The following is a 10807-nucleotide window of genomic DNA, read 5'->3' as shown; positions in this document are numbered from 1 at the left end:
GTTTGTTTTGAAGATATAGATTAGTAGAAGAGTATCCTATTTTGTAAGCATTTTAAGTGAAGTTAGAGATATATTTTTACCGGATTGTTCTCAAGTTTTTTTCCAATAAAATTTAAGATATTTCTAAACCACATTAAATTCCAATCCAAAGAGAGGAATCCACTTATATGGTTCAAAAATACTATCTATAAAAGGATTCCCTTCTTTGGATTGAACTTTTATGTGGTGCAGAATTACTCTTAAATCTTAGGTTTAATGGTAAATAATTTGAGAACAATCCGATAAAAATATATCTTCAACTCTACTTAAAATGCTTAAAAAACAAAGACACTCTCCTATTAATTCACTTAAATTATTCAAAATTTAAAATTAAAATAAATAAATAAATTATGATGCCCAAAAAAATATATATATATCATGCGTTTGTTAAATCAGCCACTAGTATTGGCGCACCCTGAAAAGGCGCCGCCAATCAAAACAAAACGAATCTGCATACAAAAGCCTCCACGTCATCGACTTTTGACCGCAGCCCACTCTGATTCCCTTTCCCATTCTAAAACCCACCGAAGCTCACACCCAACACTCTCAAAACTTTTCTCTCTCACATTTTCTCACCAACCAAACGCAAAACTCTAACCACAATGAGCTCCGTCCACATTCGCCTCCACAACCCCCTCACTCCTCCTCTAAATCTCCGCCGTCCGTTCAGGCGATCTTCCTTCGCGAACGCGTGTCTGAACGTGGAGGTCGAGGCTGAGAATAGCAATGCGTTGAGGTTGGATTCTTCGAAGCTAGGGTTGGCGAAGGAGGTGATGGAGGCGGAGGCGAAGGTTCTGGTGGGGACGTACGCGAGAGCTCCCGTTGTGCTCGCCAGTGGCAAGGGTTGTAAATTGTACGATGTGGAAGGGCGAGAGTACTTGGATTTGAGTTCTGGAATCGCTGTGAACTCGCTAGGGCATGGAGATGAGGATTGGTTGAAGGCTGTGGTTGAGCAAGCCGGTACTCTCACTCATGTCAGCAATATGTACTATTCCATCCCTCAGGTTCATACATTTCATGCTTTTTTTTTTTTTTTAGTTTTATTTATGTTGTAAATGTTTGATTTTGTTTGGATGCTGAGAAAGTGTGGGAAAATTGAAAATAAAAGGAACTAAGTCATTGTATACTTGGTTGTTCAATAATTAGCCGAAGATATAATGGAAGGATTTTAAAAAATAAAAAATCCAAGCATAGACTTAGAAGAATAAGAATCTTATAGATAGCACCTTATGGCTTTTGGCACTTTTCTTAGGCCCAATTGAGTGAAAAAGAAAAAGAGGAAGACACTATCTATTGGCTGCAAGTCATTTATCTAATCAATTGCTATATGTGCTTTCAACTTGTGAGTGGGTTTTTACATCAATGATATTGCATAACACATTTGTACATATGTCCATGCATATATGTCATATGTGTGTTTAGGGTGCTTTCAACAATTTCCCTTTTAAATTTAATCATCGCAATCAAATTTAAAAGGGTAATTGTTGTGTCTCACCCTCAGATGTGAAACGTTTCGCATAATGTCCACACTTTCACATTAGATCTCCGCATTTTAAACATGATATGAAAGAATGTGGACATGATGTGAAAAAGTGTGTTCATTGTTGGATGTGAAACAACCAAAGCCCAATTCAAAACCTAAGTAATCTTTGTTCATGCAGGACCTGCAAGTGATTCTGAGATATAAATAATTGTAATTTCTTACGCAGTGATAGTGCTCTTAGGACATATCATAATGCTAGGGGGAAAAAATCTAGTTTGGTGTATTTTTTTATTTTTTTTTTGGATAAGTCTAGTTTGGTGTTTGTCTATCACAGTTTTAAACAGTAGAGGAAAGAAGTGTTCCATATATTCAAAAAGTGGGGAGAGAGGGTCAATGGCATTTCTTTCTCTCATAAGAGCAAGTGGAGGGTGAGGTCATGGGTTTGTAGCTTACCAATGAGAGAGAGAGGATTGAGCACAAAAAAATGAAGAAAAATAAGGAAGAAAATATGGCAGAAATGTCTTCTTTACAACTAAAATTGTTCCTGTGCGTGACACCATGTTTTGATCCTTCCTTTTCTCCACATGTAATTCTGAAGTGCTGACCATTCCTCTGTTTTTTAAGAATTGATAATATGTTGTTGCTGCAGATAGAGCTTGCAAACCGTCTAGTGGCTGCTTCTTTTGCTGATCGTGTATTTTTTTCAAATTCTGGAACGGAAGCAAATGAGGCTGCTATTAAATTTGCAAGAAAGTTTCAAAGACACTCAAATCCTGATGCAAAAGAGCCAGCAACCGAGTTTATATGTTTCTCTAATTGCTTCCATGGTAGGACCATGGGTGCTCTTGCTTTGACAAGCAAAGAGCATTACAGATCACCTTTTGAACCGGTCATGCCTGGAGTCACTTTTGTGGAGTACAGAAATATACAAGCTACAAAAGAATTAATTCAACGAGGGAAAACCGCAGCGGTTTTTGTAGAACCTATCCAAGGTGAAGGGGGTATATACAGTGCAACAAAGGAATTCTTACAATTTTTGCGTAGTGCTTGTGATGATGCTGGGGCTCTCTTGGTCTTTGATGAGGTAATCAGCTGTTTAGGTTGATCTATAGTTGCATCTAGATAAGAGTGACATGTATGACCACAAAATTATACTTTTTGGTTTGATTTTCCTAAAACCTTGTATGTAATATGATCATATCAGACAGTAATTCCTGCATGGCATGCTGTTCTGGTATCAGTCTACACCTTAAGATATATCAAAGATTGTTTCACTTTTCCTGTAGTTCATGCTTGCTTTCCAGTGGGAGGCAAGTAAAATGCTTGACTATCTTGATGCAATTCACATTGTGTTCAGTAGCTTCCCTTTCCTATCCTCTCTATCTGAGTAGTGGAATGTTGAGTGTCATAATTTATATTCCACTTATGGTCCATTCTTCCTGTCGACCCACATGAGAGAGGGATCTAACTAGAACTTATTCACTGATATGGATCATAGATTTTTCACACAGATTTTGTATAATTGAGCTTTACTTTTATGGACCTCATCATCTTAACCAATTTATTAATATCATTTTTAAATTATCAATTGTCCCAAAAGCTTAAACTATTAGGAAATGATGAATTTAACCACTTAACCATAATTCTAACACTCCCCCTCACATATAGGCCTAAACTTCCCCTTAATAAGTGGGGGCCCAACAAGTAGGAAATTAACATTTTAAATGGGAGGTAAAGTGAAGGAGACAGGGATTGAACTCAAGACATTTTGCTGTGATACCATGTTAAATTACCGGTTGTCCCAAAAGTTTAAGCTATTAGGAAATGGTGAATTTAATCACTTAATCATAATTCTAACAATCATCATCATCACCATCTCCTTACTAAAATAAGGGGTCGATAACGAGGCCATGTGTTAAATTTTGTTCGGGACCTCTGGGTGCTTGAGTTGTATTTACCTATAAAAAAAAAAATTCAATATTTTCACTTGTTTTGAAAATCGCATATTGGTGTAGGATCTTTAAAAAATCAACACTAAATTAAAAAAATTTGATGAGATACTGAAGGGTTCTTCTTATATAGGGATTGATGTTTAATGTTTTAGGTAACGTTAAGTAATAAAAGAATGGATTTCAATGAATTTGATAGCTGTTTGGTGTGAAAATAGTGAATAGAAGGAGAGAGAAAGAAACATAAACGTAGGCAATATCAACTAGGGCATCACACTTAGAAAGGAAAAGGCAACGACACCCTCAAAACTTAACATAAGCTGCTGAAATATGTTGAATTTTATCTCTCTATGAATGTTATTGACTAAATTAAAAGTTTTCACATAGGTCATAGGGTATTGCCAAGCTCTTTCCTAGAATGGTTGGGACTCATAAAATAACCTTTTCCTAGAAATACTAGGAATCCAAGAAAGAATTGAATATATGAAATATTGACCGGATTACCTGTGATTTAATAAAACTTATTTAAAACTAGAATGGCAACTTTCTAATCTAAATCTATATAAATAGTAAAATAAGACTCCATTCAATCTAGACTAGCTTAGAAAGGTCCCAAGAGAGCTCTTCATCATGTGAAACATCCCTATTTAACGCTTGAGTACTCCAACCACCATTCCCTTATCTCCTATAAATCTTCAAAAAGGGCTGCTTGTAATGTTCCCCAACACATATGGTGGTTAAATTTGTAGTTCTGAATTGTAGTTTATAGTTCTTGCTACCTAATTTTTATATTTTAGATTTTTAGTAGAAAGAGGTTATATGTTTGGAGTCCTGTCTCTTTGATCTTGGATTTCTATAACATCTTTAAATTGTTGGGGACTATTGGGATGATGTCAAGATTTGAGGGAGCTACTTGACACATTGAGCAATGGAATCTTGTACTCTTTTTATGCTTGATCTTCTTGGTTGAGAACATTGCACTCTTCTGCCGAAATTTTTTACTTTATATATATATTTACTGTATTGGCCCGTTTCGGACCAAATTGGCCCGAAACAGCCTGTATCGGACCAAATCGGAAAACCACAAAAAAAAAAGAAGAGAGATTTGTCACGGATGCACGTGCAGCCGCGTCGACGGCTGCATGGCACATCCATGCGTGTCGGACACGGGTGTGCCGCCCCTTGAGGTGCACCTGTGCTTTCCAGCTATTTGTGTGCAGTGGTAGAATCATGGTTTTATGCAAATCATCTGAAGAATTGTCTTAAAATATAAATCTTTCACCATGTACTTTTTAGATTAGGGTCATACACCTAGAAGAACAAGAACGAGATAAATAGTATATATCTATTTACCCTTTAAAAAATATTAGGCTTTGATCAACATTATTTTGAGTGTATTCTTTTGTTGAGGGTACAGTTGCCTAGAATGTGCTCTGCTCTCTTATTTTCTAATTCTTTTCTATCTCCTAGTTTGTCTGCATATACCCACTATTTTGGGTTTTTAATGAGTTCCTTGATTTATTTCTTGGGGGATGCAAGCCCCAACAACAAAACATTGGTTAGCAGACCCATCCCTTCTCTAAATAGATAAACATAAACGAAGAACAAAAAGAGAAAGCGACTTCTGCCAGAAGACAATGGAATCAAAACTATTAAACCAAGACTAGAATTTCTGAGCAGATGCCATATTGCTGACAATTCTCTGTAGCTAGGAAAGTCCACAAGTTTGTCTCTTCTACATTCTCTTTTTAGGATTTTTTGCATTTTAGTTTTCTTTTCATAGAACCTCTGCAGCTAAGGATAGTTTCTTTGATAATGATTTTCTTCTAAGATGAGTCACTGCCCAATCTAACTCCTTTGCCCAGCTGTCAGCAGTCGTTCTCACCAGGTGTTTATGCTGAAGTGAGTATTCTAGAGAGCTGGCATTCTATGAAAAGATGCCTTAAGTTCTTCATATGGAAATGATGAAGAACCAAATGCTAACCTGGTTAGGCATGATTCTATGTGTCTGTTTATACACATGGGAATCAGATCACCATTTTGGACTCAGAAAAATCCTTGTCTTCCGATTCATGTATCCATTTCAGATGTCTGGTCCTGGTTTCATTGTCCAAAAATTGAATCTAGGCTATGTAGGTAATTGAAAATTCACATCTTTAAAACTAGACAAGTCTAGGCTGGGTGGTAACTGAAAAGTAATGGATATGGGAGGTGATAGGAAAGCCTTTTTTTTATCATTTAAAGTTGGTCCTGAATCTCTTTACAATTGGGAAACCAGTAATAATTTTCTTTTGATGACACCTTTGGGATCCATGTCATTAGTGAGACAAGTCTGTTTATCACTTGGTTATTCCACACACAAAGAAAATTAGTAGTCTAGTCTGTCCTGGCCTTGTAGTATTCATTCCCATTCAGACTCTTATTCCAGATTTATTATTATATGTCAAAATATTATTTTCTTATTGTAATTAGTTGTATCTGCCCTTTTCTTATCAAAAAGAAAATGTTGTATCTGTCCTTTCTAACAGGCGTGCCCTCCACCCTCTTCATTTCACAGGCTCAGTCTGACCATGTAGTATTAATTCCTCTCAGATTCTGACTATCCAGATTAATTATTAAATGTCAAGTTTTCTTTTTTCTTTTTCTTTTTCTTCTTATAATTAGTTGTATCTGTTCTTTCTAATAAATGCCTTTTTCCCCTCTCAATTCACAGGTTCAGTGTGGTTTAGGTCGAACTGGATACCTCTGGGCCCATGAGGCCTATGGTGTATTCCCAGATATAATGACACTTGCCAAGCCTCTTGCGGGAGGCCTACCCATTGGAGCTGTATTGGTGACTGAAAGAGTTGCTTCTGCAATCAATTATGGTGATCATGGGAGCACATTTGCTGGTTCACCTCTCGTCTGTAATGCTGCCCTAGCTGTTCTAGATAAAATCTCAAATCCTAGCTTCCTAGCCAGTGTCTCTAAGAAAGGCCTCTACTTCAAAGAAATTTTGAAGCAGAAGCTTGGAGGAAGCTCACACGTGAGAGAAATACGTGGATTTGGGCTTATTATTGGAATCGATTTGGATGTACCTGCCACACCCCTTGTTGATGCATGTCGAAATTCTGGCCTTCTTGTATTAACTGCTGGAAAAGGAAATGTTGTTAGGATAGTACCTCCATTGATCGTAACCGAGCAGGAGCTTGATTGTGCAGCTGAAATTCTGTCCCAAGCCTTGCCAGTACTTGATAGTTGATCTGCATAAGTTTAGAGAAAAAGAATTTGCATGGTTTAGTTCCTGTGGAACTTCTGAAGTTCTACTCATTGTAGTTGTATTACTATTAGCATTAGGCACTTGCATCAAAAAAGTGGTGGGTACTCGCCTATATTTAGTTATGATACTGATGGTTATAATCAATTTTCATTTTAAATTTCATTAGAATTATCCATAAAACTAGGAGTTTGTGGATGCTAAAACTTTTCTGGTATATTTTTCCATTAAAAATCACCTAGTGTGGGAACTCTATTTTTTCTCCTCTCGGAAGTTGAGAAGTTTAATTTAAAAATACTCCAGAAAAATGTACGGGACAAGCAATGACTGTCTGTTTATTTGGTCAAGAGCCCCCCCATGCTGCCGTGCATGATGTTGTTGAAGCAGAACCGCACCTTCTACAACGAGCTCATCAACTCTAATAAGTTCAAACAAGAAAAAAAGAGGAACCGTGGCTCATCAACGAAGAGCATTGTAATGTTTCTAGGTACTGAGGAAAAATATGGAATCTGTGGCAATAGAGGTTCCATCAATAGAGTCTAGAAAGGCAGTCGTCTTCAAATTTCAAAGTATATAATAGTAAAATACTCTATTTTCATTAGTGAATGTTTAATTGTTTTATAGGATTGATTATCAAAAAAAAAAATTGTTTATAGGATTACTGTTTATACTACTTTTATGTGTATATATATATATATACATATAGGTAAAGCTTAAAGAAAATTCAATTACGTTCTAAATTGGATTTCAATTGTTGTCTAATTTTGCGTCACGCATCCTATTTAAGTTTTTTTAAATTTTTTTTTTCTAGTTGAATTAATGAGGTGCAAAAAACGAAGTGTAATATAAATAAATATCAATTACTCAATATAAAAAAAATTAAAAAAAAAAGTAAACTCATGTATATATCCAAAAGAAATTAAAATAAAAGAGAAAGAGAGTATAATTTAAATCAATATATGTGTGTAATTGTAATTTTTTTTTCAATTGTATCATGCATATGCATAGATTACACACCAGTATATATTAATAGGCAAAACTTAGAGAAAATTTAATTTGAATTTGAAATTAGAATCTAATTTTATGTCATGTGTTTAAATTTATGTAAGAATTGCACCATAATTATCCACTTAAGTTTATACCATGTGTCCACTTAAATTTTTTAATCTTTGTGCCAAGTAAGTTAATGAGTACAAAATACTAAAAATTTAATATTAATGAATTATAAATTTTTTTTTTTTTAAAAAAAAACCAATCACATATACTCAATAAAATCATTACACAATGAAGATCGCCACACGTTCTATCTTATTAAAAATTAGAAGAAGAAAAAATGATCATAAGTAGTGTGGGGCCCGGCCCAGAAATAATGGGCTATTCCAAATTCAGGCCCGTCCGAGGAGCGTCCTGCCCGAAGAGAAACCCCGTATGAAGCATTACTCAATCCCAATAAACGCCAAGGAAACCTGTCCGAGGAGTAACTCCCCCTCGGACATCACGAAGCCCAGACGAGGAACTCTCCCCAGCCACTTCAGCTCATCCTCCCAACATATAAAATGAATAAAATCCAAAATATCCCATGGAGAGCTACCACCACATTAATTGCGCCCCAACCACCCTCTTGGCCGCATTAATGAGGAAATGACCCCTGAACAGTACCGCCTTGGCCTCTGCAACTCACATGGGGAGAGATGAAGGCGTCTGATGGGACAGCCACTCAAGTAGGTACTTAGATGGTCAACAAGTGTAGGGTTGAGATGAGAGAAGGGGACTATATAATGTAGTGGAGTCCCTTAGAGAAGGGGAGGAAAAATTCTGTATGAGGAACTAAAGAAATAAACTTATACGTGAGAGATCCATTCTGGTGTTTTTATTTTCTGCAACAATGTTGTCCATGCATTAGACCGAATAGACTCACTGAGATCAAGTTCTTTGACCCATCCTCTACAAATATTTATTATGGGTTGCGCTTTGGGCCAGGGCCTGATCAATCGAATTTGGGCCAGGAAAATCGTGCAACTACAATTGGCGCCGTCTGTGGGAAGAACTAGAGCATCAGCTAGCACAACGGTCAGGCATGGCAGAACTAGGTCCGCACCAGGAGAATCCTCACCAGGCTGACTCCCAACGGACACAACCCATCGAGTCCCAGAGGCAAAATAACCCCATCAACCCCGGCCACAGGGGAGATCGTGAGGGAAGTGTGAATACTGTACGACAAGCCAGAGTCACACTCAGATAGGAAGTCACGTGTCCCAGAGGCGAAATAGTCACCAGGCCATGCAGCGAGAGATAGATAACCTAAAAAGGGAGTTAAGGCGCGCGCGGCGAAGACAATCTCCCTCTGACTCAGGCGAATCTTCCAATGCTGAGGATATGAGCTACAGGCAGAGATCAAGGACCCCCCCAAGTGAAACCTTTACCTACGAAAAGGAACCGCGCCCTGTGCGGAAGTATGAGAGCACATCTGGCAAGGGGTCGGGAAACGACGCCATGAAGAAGGCGTTGGATCAGGTTTCAAGGTCCCCCTTCACGAATAGAATTGAAGGGGCTAAGCTGCCCCGACGGTTCAACCAACCAGCCTTCGCCATCTATAGCGGTCGATCAGACCCGGTAGAGCATGTGAGCCAATTTAACCAAAAGACGGCGATCTACTCGCAAAACGAAGCCCTCATGTGTAAAATCTTCCCGTCCAGCTTGGGGTCAATGGCGATGAGGTGGTTCACCGGCCTGAAGACAAATTCTGTAAGCTCTTACAAACAGCTCACTCGGGATTTTTGCTCCCGCTTTATCACCAACACCAGAGTCCCCAGGCCCCTCAGTTCGCTATTGTCCTTGTCAATGCACGAGGGAGAGACTCTGAAAGCATACTCTGATAGATACTGGGAAGTATATAATGACCTGGATGATAATCATGACGCTGTCGCTATCAGTACATTCAAAAGCGGCCTACCCACCGACCATGGCTTGAGGAAATCCCTCACTGGTAAACCGGTAGCCAACGTTGATCAGTTGAGGGATAGAATAGACAAGTATAAAAGGGTGGAGGAAGATCAGCTGCAAGGGAAGGGAAAGGAGAAGGTTATCCACCCCAAATCAAATGATTTCAGGTCGGAACGGCACAACCATGGTCAGCCGAGGAGAGACTTTTCACGACAAGCCGGGCAGAATAACCCGCAAACAGTAAATGCCATATTCAGAGAGCCAGTGCAGCAGGTATTGGAGAAAGTAAGGAATGAGCCCTATTTCAGGTGGCCGGGAAAGATGGCTGGAGAACCCTCTAAACGTAACCAAAACCTGTATTGCCATTACCATCAAGACCATGGGCACACTACGGAGGACTGCAGGAATTTGTGGAATCACCTAGATCAGTTGGTCCGAGAAGGAAAGTTACGTCACCTATTGCACCCATCGAGTGGCCATCCCGGCCAGGCAACACAAGAGTCTCGAAAGGACGTGACCTTAAGGCCCCCCACTGGGACGATACACGTCATCCTCGCTACACCGGGAAGAGCGGGGCCACCCATCCCTAGGGTGCTGGCTGTTGATCGGCTCCCCTCCGAGGGCAGGCAAAGGGAATACAAAAGGTCAAAAAAGGGAAGCTCCTTGATACTGGGGTTCTCGGACGAGGATAAGAGAGGGACTATTCAACCTCACGATGATGCCTTGGTGGTCACGCTAAGGATTGGGGGTTTCGATGTAAAAAGGGTGCTAGTGGATTCGGGAAGTGCGGTAGAGATAATGTACCCTGATCTATACAAGGGGCTGAACCTGAAGCCAGAAGATTTGGCGGCTTATGATTCCCCTCTCCTCAGCTTCGAGGGAAGAATGGTTACGCCGAAAGGACAGATCCGACTATCCGTGCAGACCGGGGCTGAAGTGGTGGAGGTGAATTTTATTGTGGTCGACGCCTATTCACCCTACACCGCGATAGTTGCAAGGCCGTGGATCCATGCCCTTGAGGCCGTGACCTCCACACTTCACCAAAAAGTGAAGTACCCATCCAGAGGGCAAGTAGAAGAGATCCGAGGAGATCAGGCCGTATCCAGGCAATGTATGGTGGCTGCCGTCTTACATCGG

At 39.3% G+C, this 10807-nt stretch overlaps 1 protein-coding gene across 1 annotated transcript; it reads left to right on the top strand.

Moving 5' to 3' along the window:
• The first annotated feature begins 466 nt into the window (after positions 1-466).
• Positions 467-6964, top strand: LOC115986858 (acetylornithine aminotransferase, mitochondrial-like). Its single transcript, XM_031110209.1, has 3 exons — positions 467-1043; positions 2172-2606; positions 6185-6964. Exons 1-3 carry the CDS (start codon positions 642-644, stop codon positions 6710-6712), a joined length of 1365 nt encoding a protein of 454 aa, XP_030966069.1. The 5' UTR covers positions 467-641; the 3' UTR covers positions 6713-6964.
• Positions 6965-10807: the final 3843 nt, after the last annotated feature.

This window comes from Quercus lobata, chromosome 4 (assembly GCF_001633185.2).
Source record: "Quercus lobata isolate SW786 chromosome 4, ValleyOak3.0 Primary Assembly, whole genome shotgun sequence".
Classification (NCBI taxonomy): Eukaryota; Viridiplantae; Streptophyta; class Magnoliopsida; order Fagales; family Fagaceae; genus Quercus; species Quercus lobata.
The sequence above is the reverse complement of the archived record's forward strand: the minus strand, read 5'-3'. Positions and strand labels throughout refer to the sequence as shown.